This window comes from Chinchilla lanigera, unplaced genomic scaffold, assembly GCF_000276665.1.
Source record: "Chinchilla lanigera isolate Chin_1 unplaced genomic scaffold, ChiLan1.0 scaffold00094, whole genome shotgun sequence".
In the NCBI taxonomy this organism is placed as follows: Eukaryota; Metazoa; Chordata; class Mammalia; order Rodentia; family Chinchillidae; genus Chinchilla; species Chinchilla lanigera.
In genome coordinates, this window is record NW_004955495.1 from 6,148,628 (window position 1) to 6,169,293 (window position 20,666).

Genomic DNA, 20,666 nt, shown 5'->3' on the forward strand with positions numbered 1-20,666 from the left:
TTGTAGCCCAGGCTGGTCTCCAACTCACAACAATCCTCCTGCCTCAGCTTCCTGAGGGCTGGGATTACAGGCGTGCGCCACTACGCCCGGCTTCCACAACCCTTCTGATCCAAACTGGGGGGATGACTTTGCCCTCACTGTGGCCCAAGACCATGCTTCTGTTAGACCTCGGGAAGCTGCACTCTCTGCCAAGCTAGACCTGCCGGCCTCTTTCCTTCGGTCTCAGTATAAGGCGGGGCAGTCTCCGTATTGCAGGAATGGAGCACATGGCATAAGTTACCCAAACACAGCACAGGTTGTACCTTAACTTTTTTGTCTTTTTCTTTTTTTCCTAATAGTACTAGAGATGGAACCCAGTTGCTTTGCACTGAGCTATATCTCTAGCCCTTTCTATTTTAATTTTTTTTTTTTTTTGGAGACAGGGTCTCACTGTGTAGTTCAGGCTGGCCTTGAACTCATTATGTAGCCCAGATTAGCCTCAGACTTGCAGCGATCCTCCTGCCTCAGCCTCCCAAGTCCTAGGATTACAGGTGTGTACATCCACACCTGCTCTTCCTGTGGATGTTCATATATTCACAGGACACTCAAACCAAACCTGTCCAGATACCGAGGGACAACTGTATACACAATGACACACCAAGTAATGAAATTTTGACATTTGTGATTGATGGAGTACAGAGGTGACAGTGGTTCTGTGAGATCAAAATGGAGGGGCTGGGAACCCGTGGCTCTGTGGTGAGCCCTTGCCCGGTGAGTGTGAAGGCCCTGGGTTCCATCCCCAGCACTGGAGAAAAGAAAAAGACACTGAAAGATTCCCACTTCCTGGTAACTAGTATAACCCCCAGTCCTCATGGGTTTCTGGGGACACCGGTGTGGACAAATGTATGGTGCTGCCCGCTGTATAAAAATGTAGCACAGGGGCTGGGGATATAGCTCAGTGGCACAGCACCATTACCCCTCCAAATTGATTAATTAATTAATTTAAAAATAGATATATAGCACATATCATACACATACTGATACTTGATAAATCGTAACACAGTGGCACGTCTGTGATTCCCAGCAATGTGAGAGGCTGAGGCAGGAGGATTGCAATTTCAGGCTGGCCTTGAACTCACTGTGTACCCCAGGCTGGCCTCGGACTGGCAACAATCCTCCTCCCTCAGTCTCCTTGAGTGCTGGGATTATAGGTATGTGCCACCACACACAGCTAGCTAAAATTTAAGACAAGGGGCTATATGACTTGGTTTCTGTATTTATGATCTCTTTTTTGTTTCTTGAGCTCCTATTTTTTTTGAGACAGGATCTTCTCTGTAGTCCAGACTGGGCTGGAACTCGTGGCAATCCTCCTGTCTTAGCCTCCCCAGTACTGGACTGGGATGATGAGCATATACACCATGCCTGGTGGTCTCTGCATTTATGATTCTTATTATTATTTTTTTTTGTATTTTGTAAATGTCTTGTATTTTCCTACAAAGTTTTAAATTTTTTTTTTTTTTTTTTTTTAATCTTTTTGAGACAGGGTCTCGCTATGCAGTGCAGTCTGGCCTTGAGCTCACTTTGTAGCCCAGGCTGGTCTCGAACTCACAAGGATCCTCCTGCCTCAGCCTCCCAAGTGCTAGGATTACAGGTGTGCGCCACCACACCCAGTTTAAAAGTTTTAAATTTACTCAGGAAAGTCTTTGACTTAACAATTGATACTTTTTTATCATTATTTTACTTTATTTTTATCAAGACTGCTTCTAATTATCATGGTAATAAATCCTATTATTCTCTAAATGAATTACACAGCTTGAACCAGCTAGAGCCCCTGGGCATGTGGGCATATGGGGGAGAAGCCCACCTCCCTGAAAAGTCCTGCCCCAGGGACAAGCAGGCGGGGCCAAGTGCAGGACCTTGCAGTGAGCTGAGTCTCTTCAGGGTGGGCTCCTCGAAGCAGGGAGAGACAGGGCACAGACCCGTGTAAGCACGCAGTGCTAGGTGACAGCCGTGGGGCTGAGTGACACCTGCGAGGTGGGCTGGAATGGCTGTGACCGTGTAAGGAGGGGGTGGCAAGTCGCTGATTCTTCAGGGGACCTGGGAGCTACAAGCTGGGTGTGCTTAGGGTGAGGGGCCCACCTGGTGCAGTCCCTGGCAAAGGTAATTGGGCCCTTGTGAGGCCCCAGCAGGACCACAAGGGGCAGCTGATGGCTGTCCTGGGCAGCAGTCATGCAAGGCTCCTGCAGGGCTGGATGGCAGGCATGTGTCCAGCAGCCCCAGCCTGGGCACAAAGGAGGGAACTGCTCCGTTTCCTGCCTCTACCAGCTTGATGGCAGATGACTTGGGTGTGGGACTGCACTTCCTTCTCTTGGGCTCTGGGACCTCCGAGGAGAGCAGCCTTCTCCTTGTCCCTGGGGCTCTGTCTGTGGCCCCGAGTCCTCGCAGGATCCCAGGCTGATCACAGGCAGGGGGCATCTGGAGCGGCTGGCCGGGCGGTCAGGGCTAATGACTTGGACTCTCCCTGGGCTGTGGGGAGCCCTGGCAGTGGAGGCCTGCAGAAGTCTGTGGGCCACTGGCCTGTGGCACAGAGGCGGTGGCAGTGGCCCGGGTGCCAGGCCGGCCTGGGCCTTGCAGCCGCGGTGTCCTACTTGGAGGGCAGGAGCAGCAGCACATCTCGGCCTTAAGCTCAGCCAGGGAGCTGCTCAGGGAGGCACCCTTGCCAACCCAGGCCCCTGGATGTAGCCAGAGGCGAAGCGCACAGGGCTCTGGGGACCGCTGGCTTCAGAGCGCACACAGGCCCCGGGGGCACCAGGAAGGGGAGAACCTCTGTCCTCTCACGGTTGGGCCAGCCCCGCACACTGGAGGCCAGGAGGACTGGGGAGCTCTGGGACATAGCTCTGGGTGAAGGGACCTAGCCAGGGCCTCCACCGCTGTGCGTGAGCTTCAAAGGGACAGTGTCAGGGGCTCTATTTGCAGATGGCTTTTTTTTTTTTTTCTTTCTGTTTGGAGACAGAATCTTGCTGTGTAGCCCAGGCTGGCCTCAAACTCACAGGGACCCTCTTGCCTCAGCCTTTGAGTGGTGTGATTAGAGGTGTGTGCCACCACACCCAGTTCTGTAATTTTCAATTACTATTTTAGAGTGTATTAGTCTTTTTTTTTTTCAGTGCTGGGGGTAGAACCAGGGCCTCATATATGGTGGACAGGTTCTCGCCGCTGAGCAAACCCTTAGTGACTGACCCACACCAGCAGGGTTTGCACAAATACAGCCCTGATGTTCCCAGGTGTTCCAGCTGTCTGACAACTCTGCTCTCAGGCTGTGTGCTGCTGCTGACAGCCCCGGGAGGTGGCCTGCGTCCTCTGCATCTTTGAAGGAGCCTCAGCAGTAGGGCCCCAAGTGCAGGCCCCCTTCTTCCCCTGCATGGCTTCTGAACCCAATTCCTTGGCAGGCGGTTAGGGGCCAGACTTGCTGGATCTGGCTGCAGAGGGCAGGGGCTGGGTGCAGGCCTTGGTTCTGGGGTGTCCTTTGGCCCATCCCATCTGGCTCACTGTGGCCTGTGGCTGCCTTGCCTGTACCTCCGATCATCTGGGCCACGCTGCTATTTTAAGAGCCTCTACTTCCTTCCTTGTCGCAGCAGGAGCCCACTTCCTGGCTGGTTCTCTTTCTCTCCCCCTTGAAATCAGCTAAGGCTTGGACACACCCGACCAGAAATGCCTTACACTGACTTCCAGGAAAAGCCTCCAGACTTTCACAAATGATCTTATTGTGTGAAACCAGCTTTATAATAATGGACTTGAGCCGGGCGTGGTGGCGCACGCCTGTAATCCCAGCACTCGGGAGGCTGAGGCAGGAGGATTGTTGTGAGTTTGAGACCAGCCTGGGCTACAAAGTGAATTCAAGGCCAGCCTGAACTGCATAGTGACACCCTGTCTCAAAAAAAAAAAAAAAAAAAAAAAAAACCCAAACAAAAATAAGGCACACATCTGTGGTCCCATCACTCTGGGAGGCTGAAGCAGGAGGCTCAAAATTCAAGCCCAGCCTGGGCAACTTAGTGATTTAGCAAGAAGACCCTGTCACAAAATAAAAAATAAAAAGGGCTGGGGATGGAGCTCAGTGTAGAGGCCCTGAGATCTAGTCCTAGTACTTTTTCTTCAGAAAAAAAAAAAAAAAAAAGGAAGAAAAATCAACCTTCTTTGATCGATCCAGCTATTTTTGAGCTCCAGGGTGATCATAACAAGTGAAAAACGCCTTCTGCAAAGCAAAACCAAAACAAACCCAGAACCCACATCAAATCATGAAGAATAGCAAACAGTCTTTGTAAGCTCTGGCCCTGGCATCAGCTTGCCTGTTCTAATGTAGTGGGGTTTTGTACAAAGGAGATGAGTATTTCCTGTGCAGCAGGGTGGAATCTTCCAGAAATCTCCCCCACAGGTTCCTGCCCTCGGTGGGGAATGTCCCACCTGGGCCTTCACACTGGGCTTCATCCCCACCCTTCCATATTTTTATTTTGAGACAGTGTCTCCTCACTAAATTGTTCAGGCTTAGCCGGGCGTGGTGGTGCACGCCTGTAATCCCAGCACTAGGGAGGCTGAGGCAGGAGGATCCTTGGGAGTTTGAGACCAACCTGGGCTACAAAGTGAGCTCAGCCCAGCCTGAACTGCACAACGAGACCTTGTCTCAAAAAAAAAAAAAAAAAAAAAAAATTGTTCAGGCTTGCCAGGCACATGCCTGTCATCTCAGCAGACATGAGACAGGAGGCTGAGACAGGAGGATCACTGTGAGCTTGAGGCCAGCCTGAAATGTATAGCAAGACTTTGTCTCAAATAGATAAAAGTAACTAAATAAATAGGCAAGGTTGGGCTCAGATTTGTAATACTCCTCCCTCACTTTCATGTGGTACTGGCATTAGAGGTGTGCACCACACCCAGCTGGCAGAATCTTTTCATGAGCAACCTTTGGATTTTTTTTCCTGAGCCAGTAGGTTTTTTTTTTTCAGGAGTAGGAAAATTTATTGGAGAAAAGAATGGGGAGGAGGAATAGCTCCTGAGAGACAGGAGGGGTTCGAATGGGTTGCCAACGAGCCTACTCCTCAAAAGAAGTTTTACAGAGCAAAATCATGAGGTGGATACAACATGGGCCAAAATTATGATTAACCAATAAGATTGCAAGTGTAGTCACTTAGGCAATATTGATCTGATGGTAGCAATGACACATGGGTGACATTATTTTTCTTTTTGGGTGACATTATTATTATTATTTTTGGCACCAGGAATCGAACTTAGGACCTTTTGCTTGCCAGGCAGGCGCTGTGCCGCTGAGCTATATCCCCAGCCTGTGAATAGCATTATTAACTTTGGTCGATAATCTATTGAAGAAAAGATGGTACTTTTTTTCTTTTTCTGGTACTGGGAATCAAACTCAGAACCTTGCACTTGCTGAGCTCTATCCCTGACCCATATAAAGGGCGATCCTCAGCCCTCTGCTGGGCACATTCCTGCTCCCTCCCACTGGGCTACACTTCCTTACGACAGGGCGGGTTCACAGCTCTCTAACCTGCAGGCCCAGGAGCTTGCCTTTCCCTCCCGTACTGGGACTTCACTCGATAACTGGCACCCGTCCCCACCTCCCTCGCCTTGGCTAAACTTCCTACCTGACTGAGGCTGAGCCCTGGCTAACGTTATAAATCTGTTATTTTTGAGTAACTGCCTATCTGAGCTCATCCCCCATCCCCAACTTTATAAAAACCTTTGTAACACTGTCTCCTGGGCTCGGAAGTTACAAAGCATGAGCTGCTCTGAGCCGGGCTGGCCAAGTAAAGGCTTCCTCTGCCTCTCGGGGAGTGCATGCACGGTTCCTCGCGCCATCTGAAAAAGGCTGGCGGCCTGTTTCCACAGCAGTTCCATCTGCATAACCACCTGGAGTTTGGCAGCCTTTCCCTCCCAGTGCCTTGGAGGGGCCTCCAAGATGACATCGGGGAAATGCTAGATGTCAGAGTTGGTGTTCCCCAAAGTTGAGGAATGAATTCTAAGGCATGATGGAGGTTAGGAGTAGGAAAATTGGGGTGGGGGAGGAATGGGGAATAGGAGTAGCTCCGAAGGGTTTGCTCCCAACAAATCTTTATCAAAGGTTTGCAGTTACTGAGAGGAGGCCATGATGCTGCGCATGCTGTTAGAGTGGACCTTCTCCACAACGTCTTGGCTTACTGCTCTCTTCCTGGCGGCACATAAAGATCTGCCGGCTGGCCCACACTCCGGGGCCGTATTTGCTCAGCCGCACCTTAAGCTGGCTGTCTGGCAGATCCCTGACCATTCCGGCCAACAGCCAGCAGCGTGGCAGATAGATTTTCGGGCGGGAGTCTTTGAAGCTAGTTATACCTTCCAGGAGGTCCATGTTCTCATCCTGGGCTTGCCAGAAGGCCTGAAAGTGGCAGGTCTCTAGGGAGTCCCCAAGGTACGAAATCTGTCCAATAGCCCACCCTTCTCCATGCGCCTGGTTGATCATGCACTTGCACGGGGTGAGCTCGGTGGGGAGCAGGTTGGTGAGGGCCTTCAGCAGGATCTGGGGGGTGACCATGGTATGAAAGAAGGCTGGGTGGAACTGGTACAAACTCAGGACAGCCAGGGCACCTTCCGGATCATAGGTATTCTCCTCCACTCGCGTCTCCACACAGCTCCAGGGTGGCCAGGTTCTCAGGATTGTACCCGTGTTCTTCCCCAACCTGCTCACACGTCGCCATGACTACTGCCACCTTCCACTCCACAACCACTACTAAATATCTGGTGCGCCTGATATTTTTTAATTGAGAGAGGGTCTTGCTATTCAGGCTGGCCTTGAACTCCTGAGGATCCTCCTGCCTCAGCCTCCTGAGTGCTGGGATGATAGGCATGCGCCAGCACGCCCTGCAACCTTTTGGATTTTGAACTAGGTCAGGGATGTTAGTGAAACAGAAACATCAAAGAGCTAGAGATATATAAAAAAAGATGAATCATGGGAATGGACCCACGTGATCACAAAGGCTGGGGCACCCAGGTTTGCCCAGGGCAAGCTAGAAATCAGCAGAAAAAATGGCGCAGTTCAGTGGAGTCAAAGGAGAACTGGGGACTGATAGTGTATGTCAGGGTCTGAGTCTGAAGACCTAAGGACCAGGATCACCAACAGTATCCCAAAGTAGGGACTGGAAGTTCCAGCCCAGAGAGAGACAGAGACAGAGACAGTGATGGTTTACCTTTCCTCTCCTTTTCCTGTCCCAGGCCTCTCTGGACCTTGTGGCCTCCACACCTGTATACTGCCCAGGGTGGATCCCCTTAGTGGCCTGCTAATCTAGTCCTAAAACACATTCCTAGCCTGGGTAGTCAGCTGCCCCTCTCTGAGAGAACAACCCTGACATAACCAATTTCTAGACAGGTCGGTTTCTTTTGGCTCCAGTTTCTCGTGTTCCTGTCCATAGCTGCTTGGCCCTGTTGCTTTGTGATGTGCGGGGGTGGGGGGTTGGGGGGTCGTTGGTACTGGGAATCAAATTTGGCCTTGTGCTTGCCAGGCAGGTGCTGCGGCTGCACCGCTGAGCTACACCCCCGGCCCTTGTATTTTGTTATTGTTTTGTTTCTGTTTTTTTTGTTTTGTTTGTTTTGTTTTTTGAGACAGGTCTTGTTTTGTAACCTGGGCTGGCCTCAAACTCCTGGCAATCCTTCTGCCTCAGCCTCCCCTGTACTGTGATCAAAACATGTGCCACCATATCCAGCATCTACATCAAGGTTTTGGGTTTTGTTTTGTTTTTAAGACAATGGATTGAGCCCAGGGCCTCTGTGCAGAGCTACACCCCCAACACTTTTTATTTTTTATTTTCACACAGGGTCTTGCTAAGTTGCCCAGGTTGGACTGGAACTTGTGATCTTCCTGCCTTAGCTTCCCAGAATGCTGAGAGGACAAGCATATGTCACCAGGCCTGGCTCTCACAGGATATTTAGGGAAGAAAAATGCTGGTCATCTTTCTGCCACATTGGAGGTTTTCTGTGGAGGCTTTAGCTTTTACGGAGCACCCTGAAGAGGCACCATTTGGCTGGGAAATAGAACCTTACCTTCTAGCCACCTTCTAGGCTCCTGCCCTTCCTAGTGGCTCCCTGTGTTCCTCCTGGTGAGCAAATTAATTACTGCAGGTAGAGCTGGGCTTTCTGGTGTGTCCAGTCTTGGCTCCTCCTAGCTCTGGGTGAGAGTGGGTGGAGAAAAAAACGCAGCTGAAGGACGGGCCTCCTCCTGTCCTGGTGCTCAAGGAAGTCCGGGAGGAACTGTTCTGACCTTTGCACCTGGGAAGACTGTTAACTCCAGGGAACCTCAAGGGGCACAGCGGAGCTGCTTGGGTATTAAAGCCTGTAATCCCAGCACTGTGGGAGGCTGAGGCAGAAAGACTGCAAATCTGAGCCCAGTTTGGGCAGTTTAGCAAGCCCTTGTCCTGATTAAAAAATAGAAAATGGGGCTGGGGATGTAGCTTAAAGAAGGCTCTATTTTTAATCTCCAGTTTTGGCCAGCAGACAGGGGGAGCTTCTAGGCAGCTCCCCCTTTAGCTCAGGGAGATAGCAAGAATTCCTGGACAGGGCAGCCAGAGCTGGGGGCCAGGGATGGGAAACACCCCGGGGAGCCACAAAATGGCCCAAATCCACCCCGGGAGAGTCTGAATTCCTGAGCCCCGATCTTCTCCAGCTGCTCATTCCTGATTTCCAGGAATATAGCTGGGAGGGTGGGGCTGATCAACCTGTGATCCCCATGCCTGGAGATTATCTGCAGGAGGCGGGGCTTGAGATTAGTGCTGGGGACAGGAAGGCTCCAGCTACCTGCAGGGTGTGGCAGGGTTTAGAGCTGGAAAAGACTGGAGCTGCTGGAAGAGAGGCACCACTTTGGGGTGCAGGCCTGGCAGGGCCTGGTGCTCGTCTCAGGTACCAAATTTAAGGAATTCCCAAAATTTCAGCTGTCAGGATTAATAATATTTAATGCACTATTTTAAAAATACAAAAATAGGGGCCGGGGATGTGGCTGAGTGGTAGAGCTCCGGCCTTTCACACACAGAGTCCTAGGTTCAATCCCAGCACAACACACACACATACACAAATCTGTGGCACATGTGGTTCACAACTGTAACTGTGATCCCAGTGCTGAGGGAAACTGAGAGGGGAGGGTCACAAATTTGTGTCCTGCCTGGGTGATTTAGCAAGATGTTACCTTATTTTTTATTTATTTATTTTTTGTCTTTTTGAGACAAGGTCTCACTATGCTGTTCAGGCTGGCCTTAAGCTCACTTTGTAGTCCAGGCTGGTCTCGAAGTCGCAACAATCCTCCTGCCTCAGCCTCCCGAGAGTGCTGCGATTACAGGCATGTGCCACCATGCCCGGCAAGATCTTATCTTAAAATAAAACATAAACCAGGTAATTTTAGCTCTCAGAAGGCTGAGGCAAGAGAATTCCTGCAAGTTTGAGCCAGCTTGGGTTATATAGAGTTCAAAGCCAGCCTGATCTACATAGTTAGACCTTGTCTCAAAAACTAAACCAAGCCAAACAAACAAACAATAATTAAGGCCAGGTGTGGTGGCACACCCCTGTAATTCCAGCACTTGGAGGCTGAGACAGGAGGATCACAAGCCTGGTCTACATAGTGAGTTCAAGGCCAGTTTAAACTACAGGTGAGAGCCGGGCCTGATGGCACACGCCTGTAATCCCAGCACTCGGGAGGCTGAGGCAGGAGGATCCTTTCGAGTTCGAGACCAACCTGGGCTACAAAGTGAGCTCAAGGCTGGCCTGAACTGCACAGTGAGACCCTGTCTCAAAAAAGACATTAAAAAAAAAAAAAACAAAAAAAACCAGACAGGTAGCTCCTGTGTCCTAATTTGGCAATTAAAAAAAATAATGTTGCCAGGCATGGTGGACACTGTAATCCCAGAATTTGAGAGGCTGGGATATGTGGATTGTGGTGAGCGTAAAGCCAGTCTGGGCTATATAGTGAGTTCAAGGCCAGCCTGAAATACATAGTGTAAATCTGTCTAAAAAAACCCACCACCACCAACAAAAAGAGGCCAGATGTGGTGGCGCTCACCGTAATCCCAGCACTGGGAAAGTTGAGGCAGGAGGATCGCTGAGAGTTGGGGGTCAGCCTGATCTACATAGCGAGACCCTATCTCAAAAAACAAAACAAAAGAAAACAAAACCAAACAACCCGCATAAAAAAAGGCAAAACGGGGCTGGGGCTTTAGCTCAGCAGCACAGCGACCGCCTGGCAAGCGCAAGGTCGTGAGTTCAATTTCCGGTACCGGAAAACAAACAAACAAAAAAAAAAGGCAAAACAACAAAACAAAGCAAAAAGTAATAAAAGATATAGCCGGGCATGGTGGTTTATGTCTGTAATCCCAGCAGACTGGGAGGCTGGCTGAGGCAGGAAAATCACAAATTCGAGCCCGGCTTGGGCAATTTAGCGATTTTGATATCTCAACATAAATGTAAAAAAGGCTAGCGATGTAGTTCAGTGAAAAGACTCTGAAAAAAAGAAAAAGAGAGAAAATAATAAAGTAACAAAAGAAAAAACAGCAAAACAATCCCCCAAATCAAAAAAGACCCAATGAATGGACTAGATAGTCTGGGGACCTGCCCTAGGCCCCGCCCCAGGCCTAGCCCCGCCCCTCCTGCCACCGGAGGCTGTGGGTCTCGGCCCCCGCTCCCTCGGCGCGTCACTTCCGGGGCGGTACCAAGCGCGAGGCTCACTTCCGCCCGCAGGGGAGAGGCAGCGGCTGTAGCAGCAGCGCAGGAGGCTGGGCCGGGACGCCCAGGGACGGACGGACGCTAGGGCGGGCTGACGGAAGCCATGGAGCGCGGCCCCGGGGCCGGGGGGCGCGGGCTGGGGAGGTGAGTGCAGGGCAGGGGCGGACGGGACGCCCTGCGTCCGGGCCTTGGCCGTTTGGAGAGCTTGGCCAGGCCGCGCGGCTGGGGCAGTCGGATCTGACGCTCCCGAGACCGCCGCACTCCCGGGCGGTTGTGGGTCCTGTCTGGAGATCCCGGACCTGGGGTGCAGACCGCGGGCCAGCGTTGCGGACCCGGGTGAAGCCCTGTCCACTGTCCACCCAGCCCTCGGCATGGAGCAATCACCCACTTACCTGGGGAGGCGGGCCCCGCCATAGGGAGTGCCCTGTCGGGCCGCGGACTCTACTCCTGCTCCGGATCCTGCCCCCACCCCCTGAACTGGGATTTCCCGTCGCATGTCTCCACTGCCATCGTCAGGCCTCTTCCTGCCAGTGGGACCCCCGAGCAGACCTCCCCGCTCCAGCGGTTCTCCAGGTGCAGCCAGGGGTTCAGTCCACGGCCCCTCACCTGTGGTTTCCACAGAAGCCCGGGGTTCCTCTGTGGCTCCAAACTTCCTCCAGAGTGAAGTCCCTACTCCGCAGCTGGGCTCATGGCCCTGGCTCCCTCTGCGACCCTTCTTTCTGCTACACTCTGTCCTAGCCTGGAGCCTGCAGTTCCTGGAACTCGCTGCCACCTGGCCACTTTCTATGTATCTTCCTGCAGGCAGCTTGACTGGCTGGGTGAGGTGCTATGGCTGGCAGTCCTATGTAGGTCGCTGAGAATGTTTTCGGCTGGTTCTTGGTCCTTTTAATATCGGTGCCCACTGGGACCTGGCCGAGGACTGCGGAGTTGTGGACTTGTGGTTGCAGTTGTTTGGGTTCTGGGTCCAGGGTGAGTGCCCAGTGAAAGAGCTGTCCCGGTGTGTGCTTCCCACTGGGACCTCAGTGACATGTGGGAGGTCCCAGGGAGGATGCCCTGACCGACCGCAGCTTCTGCTCTTCTCATCCCCTTACCCATCTGTTCAGCAACCAGTTATTGTGCTAAAGCACATACCTATGGGTGCTGCTGCTCATGTGGCGTTGTAGTTCAGGGGTGGGGATTCCATGAAACACATATATCCTCCGGGGGAACCGTGAGATTGTGGGAGAGGTGTTGAGGGGAGTGAGGTCCGATTGGGGGTAGGATGGGCAAGAGTGGACCAGCAAGGTAGGGGAGAGGATCTCAACAGGGCCACTGAGGCAGCCCAGAGGGAGGAAGGAGTTGTGTGAGGCCAAGAGGTTGGTTGAGCCTGGCTGTAGGCCTGGCAGGCTGTGGTGAGGGACGGGATCTTCAGGGAGTAGTGGGAGGCCACAGGGACACCGTCCATGGGAGGTGGCGGGATGATGGGATGAGCTGGGTAGAATGTCTGGAGTGGGGTGATGCTTGCTGAGGAGTGAAGCCCAAGGAAGGAGGCTGTGGCTGCAGGCCAGGGAAAGGTTACAGAGGCAGGGACCAGGTGGTGGCAAACAGGTAGAGCCAGCAGCAGGCCCGGGCATGGATTGGATTGGACCTGGAGGGTGGAGGGGGTGTCAGGGATGACACCCGTGTTTCTAGTTTTTGACATGGGGCTTTGTCCAACTTTGTCATTCTCCAGGGAGTCAGGAGCCTCCTATCTTCCCCTTGGTGCTCAGCCAGGCCTTCCCATCCAGACCACAGATGCCACTAGCCACCCAGCCGCAATACAGACTTACCTATTGGGCCCCGGATCCCTTTGGGAGTATTTTGTTTTGAGTTTGTGTGCGGGTGTGTGTTTGTTTTTGAGACAGGATCTCACTATGTAGTTCAGCCTGCCCTTGAGTTCACTATGTAGCCTAGGCTGGCCATAAACTTAAAATGATCCCCCTGCCTCAGCCTCCTGAGTCCTGGGCTTACAGGCGTGTACCGCTGGATCTGGCTTCTTTGGGAATATTTTGAAGCTGACATTTCTCAAACATGACACTATAGATATTTCGGGCCAGGTCATTGTCTGTTGGGATGTTGTGGACATTATAGGGTACAGAGAAGGAAGCATCCTTCTCATATTCCATGCCCTCAATTGTAACAATCGCAAATGTTGCCAGACATTGCCCAGTCCCCTGGGGGGCAGGGCCACCTTTGAGGGCTAGCATCATAGACTCCCCCTTTCTGAAAAAGTCCTGTACATGAGATCTGCAACCTACATGGGAGTTTCCGCTCCATACCTACCCCTGTCCTGGCTTTCACAGTGCTCTTCCCTGTGTGCTCCTGGATCTTGGGGGCTGGGGTGTGTCTCTCCATCCCTGAGCCTCACATTTGAGGTCTGGAGGGTGCATATCTGTAGAGCTGTAGCTGTGGGGGCCTCTGTCCCATGGCAGATTCTCCAGTGCTGTGACCCGAAGCTATGTGAGCCTGGGTGTTCTCTGCTCCTGTCCACAAGGGAAAGTATGGTCCGCAGATAGGTTTTTCTGAGACCTCCTTGTTTTCTTTATGCCTGTGCAGTTGGCAGCTTCCTTTACAATGGTAGTGGCTCTGGCCACTTAACTGTGGTCCACTTAACACATGTCACAGTGTGGTACAGGTATTTTTTGGTCTGTTTTTTGAGACGGTCTTGCTGTGTAGTTCAGGCTGGACGTACAGTCACTGTGTAGCTTAGGCTGGCCTTGAACTCATATCGATCCTCCTGCCTCAGCCTCAGAGTGCTGGAATCATAGGTGTGCGCCACCACACACCACTACACCTGGGTAAATGGCTTTTTTTGGGTTTTTCTTGCATGTCTTGCAGAAAGGAGGAACGTCTAAGTTCCTTTCCTGAGCCAGGCCCCTCATCCCCCATTTCACTCCCCTCTCATTTGCTCCCCAAGGCAAGTGGCACCCATATTCGTAGATGAGGACACTGAGCCCAGGAGGGTCATGGAGGCCCCAGGCTGCAGCATCAGAGCAGCAGGCCCAGGCTCTTCGCCTGACCCTGCCTGGCCCAAGCACAGGGAAGAGCCATTGTCCAGGCTCAGCGGGGCCTTCCCAGCCCAAGATGTATCCTGCCTTTGTTTCGGAGCCTTTTGTTTGTTGTGTTTCCGCTGTCAGCAGCTCTGTCTCTGGACACCCTGTGGACATGTGGGGCCATGCTACAGAAGAAGGCCATGTGCTCAGGTCCCTGGCGTCTGAGTCTTGTGCCCCTTCCTGGAGGTGGCCGATGAGTCCCTGAAGGGTCTCACAGAGATGGGTCAGAACAAGGGTCTGGACAGCAGTATGGACAGAGGCCTGGGAGGAACACGGTCTCACTGGGCCCAAGGCAGGGAAAGTAGGCTGGGGTGGCTGGGTCTCTGATGGCCCTGTCCTGTGCTCTGATGGTTGGGCTGAGGAAAGGCTCAGGTATAAACTGCGGAGGGCCCTCCTGTCTAGGGTAGGTCTGGCCCGTGAGGCCCAGGATGTTGCAGTCTAGGCAGGAGGGGACAAGATGGGGCTGTGGGGATGGGCGGGACTTGGATCCTCCCCACCCGGCACGGTGGGCGGGGCTTGGCCTGTGCCGAGGCTTCCTGGAAGGAACCTGCCCTGTGTCCCCGCAGGGTTTCCCACGGCACACCATGGAGACCCGTGACTGCAAGGCTCCTGGGGGCTCGGCTTGGACTGCGATGGGGCTGGGCCACAGCCTCCTAACAGAGCTGTTGTTGAGGGTGGTGGCCGAGTGTCCGAGCACCTCCACACCTCCCCTGCCAAGCGAGGCTGGGCCACGTTGTTGGCGGGTGCCCTACAGGAGGCCCAGTGCTGGGCCTGGTGCCCGCCCGCCATGAATGGCCTGTCGGTGAGTGAACTCTGCTGCCTCTTCTGCTGCCCTCCGTGCCCCGGCCGCATTGCTGCCAAGCTCGCCTTCCTGCCACCTGAGCCCACCTATTCGCTGTTGCCTGAGCCGGAGTCGGCGCCTGGTGGGGCTGGGGCCGCCCCATCAGGGACCCTGCGAGCCTCTGCGGGTACCCCAGGGCGCTGGAAGGTCCACCTGACAGAGCGCGCTGACTTCCAGTATGGTCAGCGTGAGCTGGACACCATCGAGGTCTTCCTGACTAAAAGCGCCCGCGGCAACCGCATCTCCTGCATGTACGTGCGCTGCGTGCCTGGGGCCAGGTAAGAGTCGGGGGTGAGTGGGGGCACTGCTCTTGGACTTCTCTTTCCACCTGGGGCACATGTAGGGCTGCTGGTGGTGCTGCGGAAGGACCCTAGCTGGGGTGGAAAGGTCAGGTAGCTGGCATGGCGAGGTGCCCGTCCTCGCCCTCACTTCATCTTGCTAATCAGGTAGCTGCCCAGATCGGATAAGGGTAGGCCACTGTCCGCTGCCGCTGCTGCGGAGATGCCCAGGCCCCTCCCGTGTGCAGCCTCCTCGGCACCCCGTCTTACTAATGAGCATAGAGGTCAGGGGAGGAGACACCTTAGGTCACCCCAGCTGACTGCTCTGGCTTGTTGCCTAGGGCTGCAAACCTGGCCCAGCCCAAGGTGGGTGGGGTCCTCTCTGCCAGGCAGGGTCTGAACCCTAAGGGCAGCCTGTCACCTTCCGGCCAGGTTCCAGGTGCTGCAGGAAACCAGCCATGGGGAGGGCCAGCCCAGTACTTGTCCTTGGGCTGACCTCAGGCAGGGCCTAGTCCCGCTGCAGGCCTCATGGGGTGGCCACAGGCCTCCTGTGGGTAGGATTAGCCTTATTCATTCGCTGGGGTCGGGGTGGATCCCCTATCTCACAGCAGTAAAGGGTCTCTTCCTGGAGAATACAGGGATGTCACAGCTGTGCCACTGGCTCCTGCTCCACAGAGGCTCCAAGCAGCACCAACTACCTTGGGCTGCTGAGGCCACTGCAGGAGGCCTTCTGCAGCAGAGGTGGCCACAGTCCCACAGGGTTGGGGTGGTGGCTGCTTCAGCTTGCTGAGCTCGGTGTCTCAGTATCCCCTTCAGAGGGAAGGCCTACCACAGTGGGAGAAACCCAGGTGCCTGTCCCCCCAGGACCCCCCCCCCACACCCTTCACTGGCTGTGTGGCCTCTTGAGAGGGTGAGGCAACGGGTGCCTCTGGCTGCCAGGAGGGACTGTCCTGAGTCGTCTGCCCTGGGACAGCTCCTGTGCCAGGCCTGTGCTCCCGTCCCCTGACCTGTGCCCCCAGGTACACGGTTCTTTTCTCACATGGCAATGCTGTGGACCTGGGCCAGATGAGCAGCTTCTATATCGGCCTGGGCACCCGCCTCAGCTGCAACATCTTCTCCTATGACTACTCTGGCTACGGCGTCAGCTCAGGCCGGCCCTCCGAGAAGAACCTCTATGCTGACATTGACGCTGCCTGGCAGGCCCTGCGTACCAGGTAAGGCCACCTGAGAGGCAGAGACAGCTGCAGGGCCCCCTAGGGAGGTGACCGGGCTTCTTTGGGGTAGGAGGAAGCTGACACTGGGTTCTGTGCTGGGTTAGAGGGTGCTGGCAGCATGGGGTGGGTGTGTGGATGCCCATTTCCTTGTGGCTGAGATAGGGTCAGGGGTCTTCAGACCAGCCTAGGGTCAGGGCAGCTGGTCTTGGGTTCTTGAGCTGGGGCCGTCCACGAGGGAGTGAGGGTCTGCCAGCTTGGGGAGGTGGTGATGAGAAGGGCCCTTGGGGCTGGACCACTGAATCCAGGTTCTAGGAATGTGGCTGTGGAATACGGCTTGACCATGGGGCAGTGGGCAGGTGGGGCCTTCAGCTGGGCCAGAGAGTTCTGTCCTATGGTTGGCCAGTGTTGACACCAGACCCTTAGCCATGGGGTCCCCTGTCTAGTCCCTGCCTTTCTGGTCACCAGGTCTTAGGCAGCACCTCTGTTCACCTTCACATTGGTCCATGTGGCACACTTGCTGTGTGCCCTGACCAGCATTTGCCAAGGGCAGCCCAGTCCCTGCCTTGCTGGAGGTGGCATCTCTCAGTGCCCGCTCAGGGATGCCTGTCTCGGCCCCACTTGGCCAGAAGGTCTGACCCACCCTGTGGGGCCAGGTGCAGCACTGGGAAGTCAGTTGCCCTGGGGAGACGTGCTGGTCTCCATGGTGAAGCGCCACGCAGTCTTGATGAGGCCTGGGGGCCTGGTCCCCTGGCACTGCCCTGTTACTGGGGACCTGTCTGAGCAGCCTTCCTGCTCTGCTGCAGGTGCACGTGACCTCGGCATGCACAGTCCCTCCTGTCCCCACTACCTGGGGCACAAGTAGAATTGTACCCTGTTGGCGGGATGTGGGCTGTAAGCTCTGTCCCTCTGTCCTGCCACTAGAACTGTTCTCCTGGGGTCCTGAGCCTAAGTCCCGGGCCAGGGTCTCTGGAAGCCTGGGGAAGGAGGGTGCCACCAGACAGGTCAGGTACATCCAGGCACAGAAGTCAAGGTGGCAGTTGGGGTAGGGCGGCACTAGCATTTAGCAGAGTGGTGGCCATGGAGCCAGGGGTCTGGACCAAGGACCAGGAACCAGTGTGGGGAACTCTACGTGGATGAGCAGGTGGCATGAGGCTGCCCAAGTCAAACCCAGATGTTCATCCTCTGTCCACTAGGGGTTCAGCCCCTTGGGATCATTTTCTGAGCTGGGAGGAGGAAAGCAGTGGGATCCTGCAGGGGTAGGGGGCCAGTGGGTCCCTTGTGAGTCGAGAACAAGGTGCAAGGGGGCCATGGAGCCAGCGCAGTGCTGGATCAGGGAACCTGGCAGCTGGGCTACATACCAGCCCGCTGCTGGTGGGAATGGTGCTGGCAGGTCCAGGGCCTGAGCACTTGTGGGGAGGGAGGGGCTTAGAAGAGGCGGCAGAGGCATCCACCTGCCACAGCCCTGCCTCTGCTGCTCGAGAGTGTCCTGCCAACCCCCTAATCGGGCACAGGAGAGGCAGAACAGACCCAGAATGGGTGGAAACATCCGTGACACAGGGGCCTAAATGGCCACAGGATTTGAAGGTGTATGGGGTGGCGGGAGAGGAAGACCGCCCTGCCCCCTCCCAGGTGCACTGGGAGGGGCTTTCTGGTCAGGCTGTAGGGAAGGGTTGGCCTGAAGTGGGGGCCGGTGAGGCAGCCAGTCCTGCGGTCTGTTCTGGTGCAGTGCATGCGTGCATTTGTTTCTCTCTGCGTGTATGTGTGGTGGACAGGAGTGACCAGGAGGAGCAGGCGAATTGCCAGACCTGCCCTGCACCCCAGCAGTCATCAGATGTCTTCTTGGGAGCTAGGTGTTGTAGATGAGCAGAGGGCAGAGCCATGTAGTAGGTGGGGCTGACTCCGACCCACTCCCACCTGCTCCCAGGTACGGCATCAGCCCGGACAGCATCATCCTGTACGGGCAGAGCATTGGCACGGTGCCCACGGTGGACCTGGCCTCACGCTACGAGTGTGCCGCTGTGGTGCTGCACTCGCCACTCACCTCGGGCATGCGTGTCGCCTTTCCTGACACCAAGAAGACCTACTGCTTCGATGCATTCCCCAAGTGAGCGTGGGGCCTCACTGTGGGGCGGGGGGTGGTGGTGGTGGAGGGTGCTGTGCATGCTCGCCAGGGTGGGGGTGGGGTAGGGTGTTCTGGGAGTCCTAGACTAGGCACCCCCATGCCTAACCTGCCCCACTCCCCAGCATTGAAAAGGTGTCCAAGATCACGTCGCCGGTGCTCATCATCCATGGCACTGAGGATGAGGTGATAGACTTCTCGCACGGGCTGGCACTGTACGAGCGCTGTCCCAAGGCTGTGGAGCCGCTGTGGGTGGAGGGCGCCGGGCACAACGACATTGAGCTCTACAGCCAGTATCTGGAACGGCTGCGCCGCTTCATCTCCCAGGAGCTGCCCAGCCAGCGCGCCTAGCATTGGCCAGTGACGCCGCACTGCGCTGGGCCTCAGCAATAAGGTGGCCGCCTGAGGACTCGCCCCTCTGAGGCCCGGGGGGCTGCATGTGGACCTCTGGGCCATCTAGGACCCTGCCTTGGCCCAGGGACCATGGACAATGCAGGCGATGGAGCTACACTTCCTTTTGGAAGCAAAGAGAGGTGAAAAATTAAAGATTTAAGATTTTAGGCTTCCTCTCCTCTTCTGTGGTTCTTGCGGATCCCAGTGAGCTCCAGTGGTGGTGGGTCTGGCTGCTCCGCAAAGGTGGAGGTGGGGGAATGGGAGAAGGGTGGAGGGGCAGCATTCCGGGGAGACTGGCAGATTAGGTCTCGAGGGTGCAGCCCTGGGCAGGGAGCTGCTCTGCGGGATTGCCTCCTGCCCTGCCCACTGCCGCTGGCCCCTACTGCACGGGGGGACCACAGAGCCCATCCTGAACCCTGAGGTGCGGGGCTCCACGGACCAGGGGGCCAGGCTGACCCCTCTGCAAGCCGGCCGGCGAGTAGTGGCAGGTGGGAGGGCTTTTGTCTAACACCCAGTTTTGCCTTTCCCCCACTCAAGGACTTGGGGCCTTTGAGTTATGGTCACCGGGTCTCCCCAGGCCCCAGTACGCAGAGAGCTCTGCGGCTTCTGTGGCAGGAGCTCTAGAGTAGGACAGGATCTATCCTCATCCAGCCTAGGCCATGATGAGGTCAGGATGCCCTGAGCTTCGCCCAGCCCTAGGTGGTGGCCCCTTTAAGGGAGGGTGGGGCTTCAGTCTGGGGCGGAGGAAACGTGAGGGGCGTGGCCAGTTGGAGGGTACGGAGCGGGCGGGCGCTGAGGCGGAAAGGCCGGCCACGAACCCGGAAGTGGAGGCGGCCGGCGGACCGTGGAGGAGGCGGTGGGTCGGCGGTAAGTGGTGACGGCTCAGAGTCAGCCGGGTACCCTCCCCGGCCGGCCCCCGGCTGCTTCCGTGGCTTCCTCGGCGCGTACCACGGCCCTGTTGCCGCACTCGCTCCGCTGCCCCCGTCCTCGTGTCTGACCGAAAAGGCGAGCGCGCGGTGTGGCCGCCGGCTGGAGTCCCGGGTCACTTGTGAGGCCAGGAGCTTGTGGAAGGAAGCCTTGGTGAATTAGGGAGCGTCCGTGCCGCCCCCCCGCCCCGCTCTCGCCAGCCCCAGTGCCTTTGCACAGACCGCAGCGTTTGTGCAGTGTCCCCATCGTGGCTGCCGTTACCTGATGCGTCTGTTACCTGTAGGTTGCTGGCTGCAGTGTTTCTATCTCGATTCCCTTCCCTCATCGTGTCCCCCAGCTGGGTGCCCCCAGAGACCCCTAGTCTAGACCTGGTCACTGAGAGTGTTGTCTCTGCCACCATTAGAACCTGTTTTGCCTGTGAGCAGAGATTGGGCCGCTTTCGGGCTGCGAGGTCAGAACAGCTGTTTACAATAGGCAAGGTTTTCAGGTACACGGTAAAAAAATTCGAGGAGTCAGAAAGGAGTATTTGGTGGTAATTTCAGAGTGTTCCTTCCCAAGCCAGATGTGGTGTCACAAACCTGTAATCCCAGCAGTTCAGAAAGCTGAGGCAAGAGAATGGAAAGGTTGAGTTTAGCCTGGTAACTTAGTGACTGGGCCAGACTCTGACTCAAAATAAATTTTAAAAGAAGGCTGCAGATGTAGCTCAGCGCATAGACCCTGGGTTCAATCCCCAGTACAGGGGCTGGGGTTTCGCATTTCTGACCTCCAAAGCCCAGTTTGCTGCTAAGTGGGGATAAACCAATTTCCTAAGTGCCCATAAGGAAAACTCCATGCACACCTATCCATAGATGGCCCTACAAAAGGCCAACCATTTCTCAGAGCTGGGTTTTGTTTTGTTTTGTTTTGTTTTGTTTCCGGTACCGGGAATCAAACTCACCACCTCAAGCTTGCCAGGCAGGCGCTGTGCCGCTGAGCTACATCCCTAGCCCCTCTAAGGGCTGTTTTGACATACAAAGTATGTACATAGAGTGGACTCTTTTTTTATCTTTTTGAGACAGGGTCTCGCTGGCCTTGAGCTCACTTTGTAACTCAGGCTGGTCTCAAACTCGC

At 55.1% G+C, this 20,666-nt stretch overlaps 1 protein-coding gene and 1 pseudogene across 2 annotated transcripts; one reads left to right on the forward strand and one right to left on the reverse strand.

The window, feature by feature from the left end:
• Window positions 1-5,341: 5,341 nt before the first annotated feature.
• LOC102024697 lies at window positions 5,342-6,762 on the reverse strand (annotated as a pseudogene).
• A 3,924-nt stretch (window positions 6,763-10,686) lies between these two features.
• Window positions 10,687-18,802, forward strand: Abhd17a (abhydrolase domain containing 17A). Of its 2 annotated transcripts, XM_013505273.1 has the most exons (6): window positions 10,687-10,857; window positions 14,351-14,586; window positions 14,803-14,903; window positions 15,923-16,117; window positions 18,042-18,221; window positions 18,362-18,802. In XM_013505273.1, the coding sequence occupies exons 2-6, from the start codon at window positions 14,572-14,574 to the stop codon at window positions 18,585-18,587; spliced, it is 717 nt and encodes a 238-aa protein (XP_013360727.1). In that variant the 5' UTR covers window positions 10,687-10,857; window positions 14,351-14,571; the 3' UTR covers window positions 18,588-18,802. The 2 variants fall into 2 exon arrangements, with proteins under 2 accessions (XP_013360727.1, XP_005406001.1); XM_005405944.2 differs by having other exon boundaries at window positions 14,351-14,903.
• Window positions 18,803-20,666: the final 1,864 nt, after the last annotated feature.